This window comes from Oncorhynchus nerka, linkage group LG15, assembly GCF_034236695.1.
Source record: "Oncorhynchus nerka isolate Pitt River linkage group LG15, Oner_Uvic_2.0, whole genome shotgun sequence".
Taxonomy (NCBI): domain Eukaryota; kingdom Metazoa; phylum Chordata; class Actinopteri; order Salmoniformes; family Salmonidae; genus Oncorhynchus; species Oncorhynchus nerka.
In genome coordinates this window covers 58,106,899-58,124,953 of record NC_088410.1, presented here as the reverse complement: position 1 = coordinate 58,124,953, position 18,055 = coordinate 58,106,899, and the positions used below count along the sequence as shown (strand labels likewise).

The window sequence follows — 18,055 nt, the reverse complement described above, 5'->3', positions numbered from 1 at the left end:
GAGGATGCCTGGTTGCTCTTTAAAAAGTGCTTAAATAAGCTAAGAACAGATATAAACCTTGGTTCACCCCAAACTTGACTGCCCGTGACGAGCACAAAAACGTCCTGTGGCGTTCCGCATTAGAATCGAATAGCCCCCGCGATATGCAACTTTTCAGGGAAGTCAGGAACCAACATACACAGTCAGTTAGGAAAGCTAAGGCTAGCTTTTTCAAACAGAAATAGGCATCCTGTAGCACTAATTCCAAAAAGTTTTGGAACACGAAAGTCCATGGAGAATAAGAGCACCTGGCTACCCCGACCTCGGCCAATAGCTCTGCACCCCCTGCAGAAACTTGCCCAAGCCCCCCCTCCTGCTTCTCCTTCCCCCAAATCCAGACAGCTGATGTTCTGAAAGAGCTGCAAAATCTGGATCCTACAAATGAGCTGGGCTAGATCATCTGGACCCTATCTTTCTAAAAATGATCCTCCAAAATTGTTGCAACCCCAATTACCTTCCTGTTCAACCTCTTTCGTATCGTCTGAGATCCCCAAAGATTGAAAGCTGCCGCGGTCATCTCTTCAAAGGGGGAGACACTCTAGACCAAAACTGGTATAGACCTATATCCATCCTGCCCTGCTTTTCTAAAATCTTCGAGAGCCAAGTAAACAAACAGATCACCGACCATTTAGAATCCCACCGTACCAGCTCTACTACGCAATCTGGTTTCCGAGCTGGTCATGGGTGCACCTCAGCCACGCTCAAGGTCCTAAACGATATCATAACCACCATCGATAAAAGACAGTACTGTGCAGCCACCTTCATCGACCTGGCCAAGGCTTTCTACTCTGTCAATCACCGCATTCTTGTCGGCAGACTCAACAGCCGTGGATTCTCAAATGACTGCCTTTCCTGGTTCACCAACTACTTCTCTGACAGAGTTCAGTGTGTCAAATTGGAAGGCCTGATGTCCGAACCTCTGGCAGTCTGTATGGGGGTGCCACAGGGTTCAATTCTCGGGACCAGTATTTTCTCTCTATATATCAATGATGTCGCTTTTGCTGCTGGTGATTCTCTGATCCACCTCTATGCATTCTGTAAACATCTGGCCCTTCTTTGGACACTTAACAAACCTCCAAACAAGCTTCAATGCTATACAACACTCCTTCCGTGGCCTCCAACTGCTTTTAAATGCAAGTACAACTAAATGCATGCTCTTCAACCGATTGCTGCCCGCCCGACTAGCATCACTACTCTGGACAGTTCTGACTTAAAATATGTGGACAACTACAAATACCTAGGTGTCTGGTTAGACTAAACTCACTTTCCAGACACACATTAAGCATTTCCAATCCAAAATTAAATCTAGAATAGGCTTCCTATTTCGCTACAAAGCATCCTTCACTCATGCTGCCAAACATACCCCCGTAAAATTGACTATCCTACCGATCCTTGACGTCGGCGATGTCATTTACAAAATAGCCCCCAAGTGGAATTTGCGGTTTGCCTTCAAAATAAGTGTCATTGAGTGATGCAAATGAATACAAGTAGTAGAATTATGCCATGCTTTTATTTTGAAGGCTAACCGCAAAGTCCACTATTGTGGCTAATCCTTATTGTGGCTAGCTTCACATAGATGGGTCCGACCACCATTAATCAAGTAACTGTCTTATAAATTAAGGTTATTTTAGATGACACCTAGCTATATAGTTAGCTCGCTAACTGTAGCTACTGAATCAGATTGTCATATTATTTGACACGTCAAATAGTGTATCTTTTAAAGACCCAAACAGCGTTCCATAGAAATCCTGGTTGAGAATGAAACGACTGAACAGCGAAACAGCACAGCAAGTAAGTGAAAGAAACAGGTTTTTGATTATGATTTACTGGTAATGGGGACATACGTAAATGCCAACAAAATAACTTTTTGGTCAGTGTGGTGTGTGTGTGTAACCTTTAACTAGGCAAGTCAGTTATTTACAATGACAGCCCGGATGACGCTGGGCAAGTTGTGCGCCACCCTATGGGACTCCCAATCATGGCCAAATGTGATACAGCCTGGATTTGAACCAGGGACTGTAGTGACGCCTTTTGCAATGAGATGCATTGGACTTCCTGACGGGCCGGCCCCAGGTGGTGAAGGTAGGAAACAACATTTCTACTTCGCTGATCCTCAACACTGGGGACCAACAAGGGTGCATGCTCAGCCCCCTCCTGTACTCCCTGTTCACTCATGACTTTGTGGCCTTGCACGCCTCCAACTCAAATCATCAAGTTTGCAGACGCAACAGTAGTAGGCTTGATTACCAACAACAACGAGACAGGCTACAGGGAGGAGGTGAGGGCGGGAAAACAACCTTGCACTCAACGTCAACAAAACAAAAGGAAATTATCATGGACTTAAGGAAACAGCAGAGGGAGCACCCCCCTGTCCACAGACAGGACAGCAGTGGAGAAGGTGGAAATGGTCCACCCACACAGAGAGTGTGGTGAAGAAGGCGCAACAGCGCCTCTTCAACCTCAGGAGGCTGAAGAAGTTAGGCTTGTCACCCAAAATCCTCAAACTTTTACAGATACACAATTGAGAGCATCCTGTTGGGCTGTATCACCACCTGGTATGGCAACTGCACCGCCCACAACCGCAAGGCTCTCCAGAGGGTGGTGCGGTATACACAATGCATCACTGGGGGCAAACTACCTGCCCTCCAGGACACTTACAGCACCCAATGTCACAGGAAAGCCAAAAAGATCATCAAGAACAACAACCACCCGAGCCACTGCCTGTTCACCCCATTACCATCCAGAAGGCGAGGTCAATACTGGTGAATCAAAGCTGGGACCGAGAGACTGAAAAACATCTCAAGGCCATCAGTCTGTTAAACAGCCATCATTAACACAGAGAGGCTGCTGCCTACATACAGACTTGAAATCATTGGCCACTTTAATAAATGGATCACTAGTCACTTTAATAATGTTTACATATCTTGCATTACTTATCTCATGTATATACTGTATCTTATACCATCTATTGCATCTTGCCTATGCCGCTCTGTCATTGCTCATCCATATATTTGTATATATTCTTGCTTGTGCTTCTAGTTCCGACAGTGCAGCAATATCTAACATGTAATCTAACAATTCCACAACAAGCATTTCACTACACTCGCAATAACATCTGCTAACCATGTGTATGTGACCAATAACATTTGATTTGTTATAATTATCTACAGTGCCTTCGGAAAGTATTCAGATCCCTTGACTTTCCACATTTTGTTAGGTTATAGCCTTATTCTAAAATGGATGATTCCCCCCAATCTACATACAATACCACATAATAACCAAGCAAAAACAGGTTTAGAAATGTTTGCAAATGTATTAAAAATCTGAAATATGTCAATGTAATACGTATTCAGACCCTTTACTCAGTACTTTGTTGTAGCACATTTGGCGGCGATTACAGCATAGAGTCTTCTTGGGTATGACACTACAAGCTTGGCACACCTGTATTTGGGGAGTTTCTCCCAATCTTCTCTGCAGATCCTCTCAAGCTCTGTCAGGTTGGATGGGGAGCGTTGCTGCACAGCTATTTTCAGGTCTCCAGAGTAGAGATCGACCGATTATCATTTTTCAATGCCGATACAGAATATTGGAGAACCAAAAACAGCCGATACCGATTAATCGGACAATTATATTTATTTATAATAATGACAATTACAACAATACTGAATGAACACTTAACTTTAATATAATACATCAATAAAATCAATTTAGCCTCAAATAAATAATGAAACATGTTTAATTTGGTTTAAATAATGCAAAAACAAAGTGTTGGAGAAGAAAGTAAAAGTGCAATATGTGCCATGTAAGAAAGCTAACGTTTAAGTTCCTTGCTCATATGAAAGCTGGTGAATCCTTTTAACATGAGTCTTCAATATTCCCAGGTAAGACGTTTTAGGTTGTAGTTATTATAGGACTATTTCTCTCTATACCATTTGTATTTCATTAACCTTTGACTATTGGATGTTCTTATAGTCACTTTAGTATTGCCAGTGTAACAGTATAGCTTCCGTCCCTCTCCTCGCTCCTACCTGGGCTCGAACCAGGTAGGACCGCTCGAACGACAACAGCCACCCTCGAAGCAGCGGTACCCATCGCTCCACAAAAGCCGCGGCCCTTGCAGAGCAAGGGAAATAACCACTCCAAGTCTCAGAGCGAGTGACGTTTGAAACACTTTTAGCGCGCATCCCGCTAACTAGCTAGCCATTTCACATCGATTACACCAGCCTAATCTTGGGAGTTGATTGGCTTGAAGTCATAAACAGGGCTGTGCTTGCGAAGATCTGCTGGCAAAACGCACGAAAGTGCTGTTTGAATGAATGGTGCCTACCACCGCTCAGTCAGACTGCTCTATCAAATCATAGACTTAGTTATAACATAACACACAGAAATACGAGCCTTCGGTCATTAATATCGTCGAATCCGGAAACTATCATCTCAAAAACAAGACGTTTATTCTTTCAGTGAAATACGGAACCGTTCCGTATTTTATCTAACGGTTGGCATCCATAAGTCTAAATATTCCTGTTACATTGCACAATCTTCAATTTTATGTCCTAATTACGTAAAATTCGGGCAAATTAAGCGGCCCAAACTGTTGCATATACACTGACTCTGCGTGCAATGAACGCATGAGAAGTGACACAATTTCACCTGGTTAATATTGCCTGCTAACCTGGATTTCTTTTAGCTAAATATGCAGGTTTTAAAATATATACTTCTGTGTATTGATTTTAAGAAAGGCATTGATGTTTATGGTTAGGTACACATTGGAGCAACGATACGCACCACATCGATTATATGCAACGTAGGACACGCTAGATAAACTAGTAATATCATCAACCATGTGTAGTTAACTAGTGATTATTATTGATTGATTGTTTGTTAAGATAAGTTTAATGCTAGCTAGCAACTTACCTTGGCTTACTGCATTCGCGTAACAGGCAGGCTCCTCGTGGAGTGCAATGAGAGGCAGGTGGTTGGAGCGTTGGACTAGTTAACTGTAAGGTTGCAAGATTGAATCCCCCCAAGCTGACAAGGTAAAAATCTGTCGTTCTGCCCCTGAACGAGGCAGTTAACCCACTGTTCCTAGGCCGTCATTGAAAATAAGAATGTGTTCTTAATAACTGACTTGCCTAGTTAAATAAAGATTTAAAAAAAATATATATATATATATACGGTATATCATTTTTTTAATCGGCCAAATCGGTGTCCAGAAATACCGATTTCCAATTGTTGTGAAAACTTGAAATCGGCCCCAATTAATCGGCCATTCTGATTAATCGGTCGACCTCTACTCCAGAGATGTTCGATCGGGTTCAAGTCCGGGATCTGGCTAGGCCATTCAAGGATATTGAAACTTGTCCCGAAGCCAGTCCTGCATCGTCTTGGCTGTGGTCGTTGTCCGGTTGGAAGGTGAACCTTCGGCCTCAGTCTCAGGTTCTGAACGCTCTGGAGCAGGTTAACAAGTCTCTCTCTGTACTTTGCTCCATTCATCTTTCCCTGATCCTTACTAGTCTCCCTTTCCCTGTCACTGAAAAACATCCCCACAGCATGATGCTGCCACTACCATGCTTCACCATAGGGATGGTGCCAGGTTTCCTCCAGACGCGACGCTTGGCATTCAGGCCAAAGAGTTCAATCTTGGTTTCATCAGACCAGAGAATCTTGTTTCTCATGATCTGGGAGTCTCTAGGTGGCTTTTGGCAAGCTCAAAGCGGGCTGTCATGTGCCTTTTTACTGAGGAGTGGCTTCCGACTGGCCACGGTACCATAAAGGCCTGATTGGTGGAGTGCTGCAGAGAGGTTTGTCCTTCTGGAAGATTCTCCACAGAGGAACTCTGGAGCTCCTTCAGAGTGACCATTGGGTTCTTGGTCACCTCCCTGACCAAGGCCCTTCTACCCCGATTGCTCAGTTTGGCCAGTCAGCCGGTTCCATATAAGAAGGATGGAGCCCACTGTTTTCATGGGGACCTTCAATGCTGCAGCACTTTTTTGTGTGTGTCCTTCCCTAGATCTGGATCTGTGCCTCGACACAATCCTGTCTCGGATCTCTACAGACAATTCCTTCGACCTCATTGATTAGTTTTTGCTCTGACATATACGGTCAACTGTTGGACCTTATATAGACAGTTGTGCCTTTCCAAATCATGTCTAATCAATTGAATTTACCACAGGTGGACTCCAATCAAGTTGTAGAAACATCTCAAGGATGATCAATGGAAACAGGATGTACCTGAGCTCAATTTCGAGTCTCATAGCAAATCGTCTGAATACATTGAATACGTAAATAAGGTCTTATTTTTTAGTTGTTTTTTTATACATTTTCAAAAATGTCTAAACCTGTTTTCGCTTTGTCATTATGGGTAGTGTCTGTAGATTGAGGAAAAATATTTATCAATTTTAGAATCAGGTTGTAACTTTAACACATTTGACTTCTTTTAATTTAAAAAGGCAAGTCAGTTAAGAACAATTTCTTATTTACAATGACGACCTACACCGGCCAAACCCTATCGACACTGGGCCAGTTGTGCGCCGCCCTGTGTGACTCCCAATCACAGCCAGTTGTGGTACAGCCTGGACTTGAACCAGGGTCTGTAGTGACACCTCTAGCATTGAGATGCAGTGCCTTAGACCACTGCACCACTCGGGAGCCCAACTGTGGAAAAAGGGTCTGAATACTTTCCGAATGCACTGTAAATGCATATCAAACTTGAAATGATTACAGCATTATATTATTGCTACCTTCTCTCCTTGCAGGGGATTAGACAGATCACTTGTGTAAATGTTAACATTTGTTTTTACTGTATCTGTGCATGACTCTTTAAAACAGTCCATTGTACAAAATGAATCATTCCTAAGTGAGTGACATCAAGGAGATTGACTTCCAACATTCACAAGCTTGTTCAGTGCACAAGAGCAAATTGTGTCATGACAGCCACAGGTTTTTTATATGCAGGACCGTACTTTACAGGTTCTTGTTCCAGCACTTCACCACCACATAGTTAAACACATTGTGGTCTAAATTGAAGACTTGCAAACAGTGCAATCCCCTGGGACAGAAATCACATCTGTATTTGAGAATGAGCTTCATACATTACAATGTCCTGACAAATCTGGATAAACAATATGGGTGAATCTATTCAACATTGCGATGTTGCACACTCCTGAATAATATTCTTGGATATGGTGATTACAGTGGTGGCTGGGAGGTTCACAACAAGTTATTTACATGTGCAGGGTGTCAGGGTGGGATGTCCTTCAACCTTGTACAAGCTGAGACGGGGGGAAAAGAAATGACCCTCACTGCTCAAATTTCAATGCTGGTTCAAGTTGCTTAAGCCACAACTACCTTTATTACTCTTCAATCATGTGTTAACAGTTTTGCATATTTTTAGGCTTTGTCAAGTTTACAGTAAGAGTAGAAAAATTGCCTCAAATTGTAACACTAACCCCAATGGTGCAACACAATAAGGGAAGGGAAAGTGGCAAGAGAAAGTTAGCTGGGTAACACTGCAGCTAGGTAGCAAAACAGACTCATCAACAGGATGTACAAGTAACTTGGCTGGCTATTGGGCAGGACTGTTTTCTCCTGCCAAGCCAATGCAATGGAGTGAAACGCGATCAGGTGCCCACTTTAGTACCTGAAAACGATTTGCTGTCTAGCAAGTTCACCAATTCAGGCTTTTTTTTTTTTTTTTAACTGTCCGGTTCTTCACAATTGAGACATTGCTGAATCTACGACTAGTTAGTTTAGGGTGTTCATCTCGAAAACAGCCGATATAAACAGGATGAGATCGCCGGCAGTCGTGGCCAACGTGTTAGCTAGCTAGCTTAGCAACTAACTCTTAAACACCAGTTACTCAACATTTGAATTCACAATTCAAATGAAAGTAATTTGTTGAACATTTAACATAAATAAACGTTACACTTACATTTCCAAGTGATTTATTCTTCTTCTGGAAAGTGTTATCCCAAGCAGGGAATTCTGTCGGTCATTAATTCAAAAGAAATTCCGGTGCGCCGCAAGGTGTTATGGGATAGCCTCCTACATGGGATTGGGACACACCAATTTTGACACCCTGCATCGAAAATCTTCCTCAAAAGGCAGCAAGTATCCTTATTATCGCCCGTTGATGTCTCATTGAACCATAAATTCACGCTAAATTCACCCACACAGCTGATCTCAATTGCAACCATTATTGGGCACTTAATTACTGCTCCATAAAAGATGCTTGTAACCACAGTCTTTCAAGATCTGTTCGCCCTCTGGTTGGTATTGTCATTGCAACAACTAAGTCCTTTTTGAACAGAGTAAGGCTGATTGATTTATTTGACAAGCATTCCGTACAATATAAAGTATTTCCTCGTTTAAATCTACTGTTGCAATTTACCCTACACTTTGTATGACTGGAACCTAATGTTGGTGTAGCCTACTGACTTATTTTATTAGTTTGCTATTATGTAATCCAAAAGTGTCTGGTATGGTCATTTCTAGTCAAGATGGGGAGTAAAACAACCCTTGACTGTCCATATTTGAAATGTGTAACTACATCAAGTCAATCGGGGTATTGAGTTACTTGTGCCAATTTTGAGTTAATTCGTAACCTTCCCTGTTCCTGAGAGCTACCCACCTGTAGGTTTTCGCTCCAACCCCAGTTGTAACTAACCTGGTTCAGTTTATCAACCAGCTAATTATTAGAATCAGTTTGGAGTGAAAACCTACAGGACAGTAGCTCTCCAGGAACAAGGTTGGTGAGTCCTGCACTAGACACTTGTATGTCGTAGCCCAGTGGAGACCAATATCCATGTTGTGTTATTAAGCTATATAAAACAATGGTTGTTGATGTGTATGGCTGCATTTTAGATCCATTTTTGTACATTTGAATGTTGCAGTAATAGGACCGAGGCCTAGTGTTTGCACAAGCGAGAGAGAACATTCTGTTCTGTTATAATCTCCACCCGGCACAGCCAGAAGAGGACTGGCCACCCCACATAGCCTGGTTCCTCTCTAGGTTTCTTCCTAGGTTTTGGCCTTTCTAGGGAGTTTTTCCTAGCCACCGTGCTTCTACACCTGCATTGCTTGCTGTTTGGGGTTTTTAGGCTGAGTTTCTGTACAGCACTTTGAGATATCAGCTGATGTACGAAGGGCTATATAAATACATTTGATTTGATTTGATTTGAGAACATAATTTTGATAGCAAGCCCTGATCCAATGACTCAACTGCACCCGCATGGAGAGAAAGATAACTGCTCATTTTCAGCCAGCTCACAAGGCTCATTTTAATTTCCTGATGCTAACATATGGAATTGTTTTAAGATGGTCATATCATTGATAATTTAGCTATTTGATTTTGAATTTGATCTCCATTCCGTTTCTTTTTATCCCCCAAAAACTCCCTAGTCCTTACCGATGACAAGCGTACACTTAACATGATGCAGCCACCATGCTTGAAGATTTGTGTTGGATTTGTCCCCAAAAGTAAAACTTTGTATTCACGACGTAAAGGTAATTTCTTTGCCAAATATTTAGCAATTTTACTTTAGTGCCTTATTGCAAACAGGATGCATGTTTTGGATTTTTTACAATTCTGTACAGGCTTGCTTCTTTTTACTCTGTCATTTACAGTGCCTTCGGAAAGTATTCAGACCTCTTGACTTTTTCAAAATTTGGTTAGGTTACAGCCTTATTCTAAAATGTATTAAATAGTTTTTTTCCTCATCTACACACAATACCCCATAATGACAAAGTAAACAGGTTTATATATTTTGGGGTCTGAATACTTATGTAAATAAGATATTTCTGGTTTTGAATTTGAATACATTTGCAAAGATTTCTAAAAACCTGTTTTCACTTAGTCATTATGGGGTAGTGTGTGTAGATTGCTGAGGATTTTAAAAATATGTTTAAATCCATTTTAGAATAAGGCTAAATGTAACAAAATGTAGAAAAATTCACGGGGTCTGAACACTTTCCGAAGGCACTGTAGGTTAGCATTGTAGAGTAACTACAATGTTGTTGATCCATCCTCAGTGTTCTCCTATCACAGTCATTTAACTCTGTAACTGTTTTAAAGTTACCAAATTCCTGAGCGGTTCCTTCCTATCCGACAACTGAGTTAGGAAGGACACCTGTATGTTTGTAATGACCGGGTGTATTGATACACCATCCAAAGTGTAATTAATAACATCACCATGCTCAAAGGGATATTCAATGTCTGCTTCTTTTTATTTTTCCCACCTACCAATAGGTGCTCTTCTTTGTGAGGCATTGGAAAACCTCCCTGGTCTTTGTGGATGAATTTGTGTTTAAAATGTACTGCTCGACTGAGGGACCTTATAGATTTTTGAATGTGTAGGGTACAGAGATGAGGTAGTCATAAAAAAATCATGTTAAACACTATTATTGCACACAGAGTGAGTCCCATGCAACTTATTATGTGACTTGTTCAGCAAATGTTTACTCCTGAACTTATTTAGGCTTGCCATAACAAAGAGGATGAATACTTATTGACTTAAAGGCATTTCAGCTTTTAATTTATTAATTTGAACATTTTTAAAAACATAATTCCACTTTGACATCATTGAGTATTGTCTGTAGGCCAGTGACACAATTCAGGCTGTAACATAACAAAATGTTGAACAAGTCAAGGGGTATGAATACTTTCTGAAGTCTCTGTATTTAACCCCAAAAGAACGGTTGTTTTTTCTTTGTATTTTCTTTTACCAGATCTATTGTGTTATATTCTCCTACATTCCTTTCACAATTCCACAAACTTCAAAGTGTTTCCTTTGAAACGGTACCAATAATATGCGTATCCTTGCCTCAGGGCCTGAGTTACAGGCAGTAAGATTTGGGTTTGTCATTTTAGGCGAAAATGGGGGGGGGGGGGGGATCCTTAAGATGGCAGATCTGTATATGAATTTGCATTTGGCTCACAACACTTGTTTGATTTGATAAGTTAATGAAGCTATTATAGAGTAGAGAAGACATCACCACATACAGTACATGTCTATTTGGATGTGGATTCTAAAAGCACACTGGTATCATTACACATATTGGCACTGGCCACTACAATGTTTTGGTAATATGAGAGACCACAGGGACTCAGGTTTACATCAATAGCTAATGGCAAACATTGACTACAAGCCAGTGTATTACTGTGCGTGTATGGACAGTGTGTACTGCATGTGTATTCAATCCATATGTTTGTGCACCAAATATTTGGGCTCGGTTGGGTGATGGTTGCGATAGTCCTCTCATGGCTGAGATTTATTCCCATGCTAATGATGGAAAGCTTACAAGCTCAGAGCTAAAAGGCTAGTGATGTTTCTACAGACTCTGTGCGTGCATTGTGTGCCTGCGCGCGGTCTGTCACGCTCCGTTCCTCCCCCCTCTCTCTCCCCCTGCATGTCAACCTAGGTTAAACACAGCCTCCTTTCCTCTCTGCCTCTCATTCTCACTCACCACTCATATTCTTGTGTGCACTCAGATCACTGCACTAGAGACACATTACACTAGCTGAACCATCGCTGGCCTGCCTATTTATCTATGGCAAATTTAATCCATTCTCCATTTTGGGAAAATGAATCTCTCAACCCACATATTTGTGATGGTGTTGGTGTCACCATTGCTAAGGATAATATCAATAATATGGCATACTGGAAGTGTTATAAGCAATCATCTGTAGTAGTCGTGTTATTCTATAAATGATTTAAATACCAGTATGTATTGTTTTTCAGATAGCTGCTAAGCTTCCGTTTTAGGCCTGGGAATTGCCAGTCACAAATACAATGTCATGATACTTAAGTGCCGATACAATATGTATTGCTATTCTCACGATTTTATATGTATTGCGATTCAATATTGTGATTTTATTGCTATTTGATGTTCCAAACATATTGCTCTCTATACTGTATGTCTCTATACTGTATGTCTCTATACTGTATGTCTCTATACTGTATGCCTCTATACTGTAAGTCTGCTGCAGAGAGATGAGAGCATGAGAAAATGTTTTATCAGTCATGGCAATAAAAGTACTGGAAACATGGCTCACTATTTAAAAAGTAGATGGAGAACAGGCTATAGGGATGGAAAAAAGTTTTGGCGCAAGTATAGTCGACTAGCGTTAGCCAACTCTAGCAAAAAATAAACATTTATCGATACTTGGAGTCAAAGTATAGATATAATATCCCCTTACAAAAAAATAATTTATTGCTGCAAATTTGTGGCAAATTTGTTGAAAATGTAATTGTCACGTTCTGACCTTTATTTCCTTTGTTTTGTCATTATTTAGTATGGTCAGGGCGTGAGTTGGGGTGGGCAGTCTGTTTGTTTTTCTATGATTTTGGGATTTCTATGTTTCGGCCTAGTATGGTTCTCAATCAGAGGCAGGTGTCATTAGTTGTCTCTGATTGAGAATCATACTTAAGTTGCCTGGGTTTCACTGTTTGTTTGTGGGTGATTGTCTATGTTAGTTGCTTGTGTCAGCACAGTTCTTATGATAGCTTCACGGTCGTTTATTGTTTTTGTACAGTTTACTTTGTGTTTTTCGTCATCTATTAAATGATGCATTCACACCACGATGTGCTTTGGTCCGCTTCTTACGACTATCGTGACATAAATAGTGTGCAAAACAATGTTACCAGAAGTTTGCAAATGTTTGCCACTAGTGGTGAATCTGCGGCAAACTTTTGGCAACAATAATATTTATTTCCACTAATGGCAAACATTTGAAGAGGCGACTCCGGGATGCTGGCCTTCTAGGCAGAGTTCCTCTGTCCAGTGTCTGTGTTCTTTTGCCCATCTTAATCTTTTATTTTTATTGGCCAGTCTGAGATATGGCTTTTTCTTTGCAACTCTGCTTAGAAGGCCAGCATCCCAGTCGCCTCTTCACTGTTGACGTTGAGACTGGTTTTTTTCGGGTACTATTTAATGAAGCTGCCATTTGAGGACTGCGTCTGTTTCTCAAACTAGACACTCTAATGTACTTGTCCTCTTGCTCAGTTGTGCACCGGGGCCTCCCACTCCTCTTTCTACTCTGGTTTGAGCCAGTTTGCACTATTCTGTGAAGGGAGTAGTACACAGCGTTGTACGAGATCTTCAGTTTCTTGCCAATTTCTCGCATGGAATAGCTTTCATTTCTCAGAACAAGAATAGACTGACAAGTTTCAGAAGAAAGTCTTTGTTTCTGGCCATTTTGAGCCTGTAATCGAACACACAAATGCTGATGCTCCAGATACTCAACTTGTCTAAAGAAGGACAGTTTTATTGCTTCCTTAATCAGCACAACCGTTTTCAGCTGTGCTAACATAATTGCAAAAGGGTTTTCTAATCATTAATTAGCCTTTTAAAATGATAAACTTGGATTAGCTAACACAACGTGCCATTGGAACACAGTCATGGTTGCTGATTATGGGCCTCTGTATGACTATGTAGATATTCCATTAAAAAAATAGCCGTTTCCAGCTACAATAGTAATTTACAACATTAACCATGTCTACACTGTATTTCTGATCAATTTGATGTTATTTTAATGGACCAACAATGTGCTTTTCTTTAAAAAACAAGGACATTTCTAAGAGACCCCAAACCTTTGAACGATTGTGTGTGTGTGTGCGTGCGTGCGTGCAATTCACCAGCTAAGTAAAGATGCACATCTGCTTCTAATCCTGTCCTCGGTTGAAATGGACCTCCTCTGTGTGTGTGATAGTTAGTTACACTATGTTTAGCTCTCTGGGTTGAGGGAGGGAGTGAGCCATACACTCCTCCTTGATTGTCCCTTTCATGGGCCTCAGGCCCTCAGCTCAGTGGTCTTTAGGGGTTGCCAGGCACAGGCCATTAGGATTTTACTGACAGACTACGAGAGGGCTTTGTGTCCTTGTGTCCTAGTGATAAAATATCAGTTAACATTTACTGTAAAACAGGCCAGGGCAGACTTTATAGGTACAGTGCGAATATAGAGTTTTTTTCTGGGTCGAACAGCACAAATAAAGCAATGGCTTGTCTCCTTTTCCAGGTCGATGAGAAGTGCAACTTTATTTGATTTTGTTGCTTGCAGGCTAAATTTGAAGACAATTATGTGGAAGGGGAAGTGCAGTGAATGCGTGAGATTTGATCCCCTCTTTTTGGAATCAGCCTAACCATGCAACCCTTTCTGCCCCACTGGCTCATTGAGCACAAGACTGAGGGCCATGGGTGGCAGGAAGTCTCATCACGGGGAGTCAAGGACTTACAGCGACTTTCAAAATGAATGCAAGGTGGGAGCAAACAAGATATGGGAATTCAACAGAATGCATAGGATTAGAATATATTACATTTAAGTTATGTAACACAGTTTTAGTTTAAGTTATGTAAGTGTGTGTGCCCGTGTGTTGTTTGTGTGGTTGGTGTAATGCTCAGCTCAGTGATGGCCAGTGAGTGAAAGTGGTGCGCCAATGTACCCGACAGCAGTGCAGGGTTGTTCGTGACAGAGGCTGAGAACCGTAAAGTTTACATGCTTTCGATTAACATTGACATTTTAGTAATTTAGGGGACCCTAATCCAGAGCGATTTACAATTAAGAGATGAAGAGATGTGCTGTCGGCCAAATTAGGTTGTCAGGCTCACCAAATGGGATAGAGGGGCCTTTATGTTGATTTTCTCAGAACCTCAGCACCGTAACTGACCCTCCACTCACCCTAATGCCCTGTAGCAGGGAGGGATGGAACTGACCAGAACAAGTGATAGAATTACCATAACGCCCCAGTTCTCTGTGAATGTGCGTGCCCATCAGTGCATGTTTTAGCTTGATACCAACCACACTGTTATGTGGGTTTACTGGGTTGTTCTTTTTTTGTTGCATTCCTTCTATAAGGAAATATTCTTTCTATAAAATTGAAATAATTGAATAATAATAAATAATGGCATCAAGTTGTGTGTGTGAGTGTTTACCGGGAGAGGGAGAGAGAGAGAGAGAGAGATCACAGCTGCAAGTGGGATGTGCTCTCAAAGATGTCCTCCAGTAAAACACTGTTGGTGTGCTTGATTCTGAAAAGAGATTTTTTTTTGCGGGGTTGTATAATAGCTGGTAACGTGAGTGTACACGTCTTCATCGTCATCTGTCTCTAACCGCATCTGTTTCTGATGCGCGTGCACATGGCTGTGTGCGTGGGTGGCCTATTGAATAATTCACAATGGTGACATTGCTGTCGTGCCTCTAAAACCGTTTGCCATGTGAACTTTGAGACTGACAGGTAGGTGGTAGTGGGGGCAAACAAAAACACAGTGCTATCCCAAATAGCAGCGAGAGAGACTGGCTTGTAGATTTTTTTATTATATATATATAGATGGACTGCTGTTTCAATGGTTATGTTTTGTGGGAGTCAGGCAGGGTTGGGGTTGGGATGGGTAATGTGGATGGCTAGTGATGATGAGTGAGCAAACACTTGTGTTTTTGTTTATCCAGCCTCTCCTCTGCCCTGAACCCCACAGGACCTGGCTGCCATGACACACACAGCTGTGGAGAGCCTGGAGTGCATGTGATGTTCCTGGTTATAGTAGCTAGTCCTCCATGGGGAAACCCTCCCTGGGTGGAGAGAACCTGTTCTGCTACTGGGAGGGATAGGATGAGAGAAACAGGATCTGCCTTATTAGAGGGTGGCCGTGGGGACACCGTCCATGAGTAGAGAGGTGCTACTGGCATGGGGTTAGGGACAGACACGATGTGCCTGGTTATAGCAGCCACGGGGAGGTCCTCCCTGGGTGGAGAGAGCCTACGTTCGTGGACAGAATGTGCATGGTAATAGTGGCTGGCCATGGGGAATGTGTTGGACAGGTTGTGCCTGGTTAGGCCATGGGGATCTATGGGGGATACCCTCACCTACCCTGAGGAGGAAGGGAGGCTCTTTCTGTAGCCACACTCGCCCCACCATGAGTCATGCAGCTCACGTGCGAACACTCTTTGTGCAAAGTGATCCACACGCCTTATTTCCCAAGAACTCTACCTATTGATTTGGGACCAGACCCTTTCCTCTTATTAAAATGTCACTATCGTTTTAGTAACCCACCTTTGAGACAAGCAGGCCTTATTGACTTGGGTTCTAGGGACCAACACTAACTGCCTCACTTTTTCATTGGTAACATACCTTCAGCAACGCATATTTAACACATATTTAATGTACAGTATTTTGGATTGGTCTTTGCAGTTAGTAAGTGGAACTGTAAGTTTGTGTCATATTTCTTTGGAATACGTGTGTTTACTGTGCTCCAGGGGGGCGTTCTCGGAGGTGGTGCTAGCGGAGGAGAAGGGGACCCAGAGGCTGGTGGCCATCAAGTGTATCCCCAAGAAGGCTCTGCAGGGAAAGGAGAACAACATCGAGAATGAGATCGCTGTGCTGCACAGGTCAGTAACATAGAGAATTAACGCAACAAAACACAGCCCACTACACCACACCACACCACCACACCACCCGATATCCTTAATGCTAGAATCCGCAGTTGAAACAATAACAAAGTGGCCACGGCGCCTCTGTTTTGGTAAAATGCTAAACGATGGACCTGAAGAAATGTAATCATTCTCAAATGCATAAACATAGCTATGGGTGCAAGGACTGACCATCCATGATATCAACATTATAGTTTAAACCATGTTTTGAGGCGATACGATGTTTGTTTACATTTACATGGTTTCAAACGTGAGTAATACCAACTTATATTTTGGGTTCTGGTGGAAGTGACAGTTGAACTAAGCTCATGAGGCATTTCTAAGTTATAGCCTATTCTTCAAGAATCAATGGCTACGTATCAATAATTCATACGTCCAAAAATGGGTGTAGCAACTGCAGATTCCAGCTTTAATAATGAATACCAGGTCGTTTCCCCATCATCAGTCATGAAAATATTTTAATACTCATTTACGTTCAGGTTCAGGAAAGAGGCTGAAGGTGGCAGGTAGCCTAGCGGTCGGGCCAGTAACCGAGAGGTTGCTGGTTCAAATCCCCGAGCAGACTAGGTCTAACATCTGTTGCTGTGCCCTTGAGCAATGCACTCAACCCTAATTGCCCCTGTAAGTCACTCTGGATAAGAGCATCTGGTAAATTACTCAAATGTAAAATCAAAATTATAAACTGGGTGGTTTCAGCCCTGAATGCTGATTGGCTGACAGCCGTGGCGTACCACGGGTATGACAAAACATTTATTTTTACTGCTTTAATTATGTCGGTAATCAGATAATAATAGCAATAAAGCAAATAGCAACTCCGCGTTGCATTGTGCATATGAAGCTGTGCTATATTGGCCATATACCACAACCTCTTGGGCCTTATTGCTTAAATAACACACAGGATCTGTCACTGTAAAGAATTGACAGCATGGTATCTATCTATTGGCTCATGGTAATGTACGGCAGAGCCAACTGATGTTAAGCAGTGAATGCCAGTGGAGAAGGGGGACTGGCTGGATGCATGATACAATATGTTTTATATATGTGTCCTGTCAGTAGAAACACCAGGATTGTGCACCGGAAATGTCAGGAGTAAAGAATATAAACCTATTTTTAGTGTCCTTGTTGCTAGGGCAACAGCACATACAGAGGCGGGGGGAGATGGTGTGTGTGTGTGTGTGTGTGTGTGTAGAGTTCCCTGCAGCAGTGCGAGGGAGAAATAGAATTGAGGGGAGGAAGAGCGACATCCTCATAGACATACACATTGACATCCTCTCTCCTCCATCCTCTCTCTTTTCTTTACAGCAACAACACACAGTGTCACATATCGCCTACATGCATGCTTACAGTATAACAACAGAGCAATGTCCTGCCTCAGCCTTGGATGTCTCGTTGTTGGCTTGTGTATTACCAGTGCTGTTCCTGCCAGTGTATTTCCCTCAGTCACTATAGAACTCCCCCTAACTGGCTCGCTTCTCCCTCGTCAGTGGTGCTGCATGGAGACATGGACACTTGTGTGTTCAGCCAACGACAGGAGCGGTCTCCAATATATATCCATATATTCTGAATAGAGATGATGAAACACTCCTCTGTCAGAGA

The 18,055-nt window shown here is 42.1% G+C and overlaps 1 protein-coding gene across 1 annotated transcript in view; it reads left to right on the top strand.

Annotated features, from left to right (window-relative positions):
• Positions 1–18,055, top strand: part of camk1a (calcium/calmodulin-dependent protein kinase Ia) — a 64,378-nt gene that overhangs the window by 28,657 nt on the left and 17,666 nt on the right. The window contains exon 3 of the mRNA XM_065001745.1: positions 16,286–16,417. Within this exon, the coding sequence (XP_064857817.1) occupies positions 16,286–16,417 (132 nt within the window). The remainder of the gene's footprint in view (positions 1–16,285; positions 16,418–18,055) is intronic.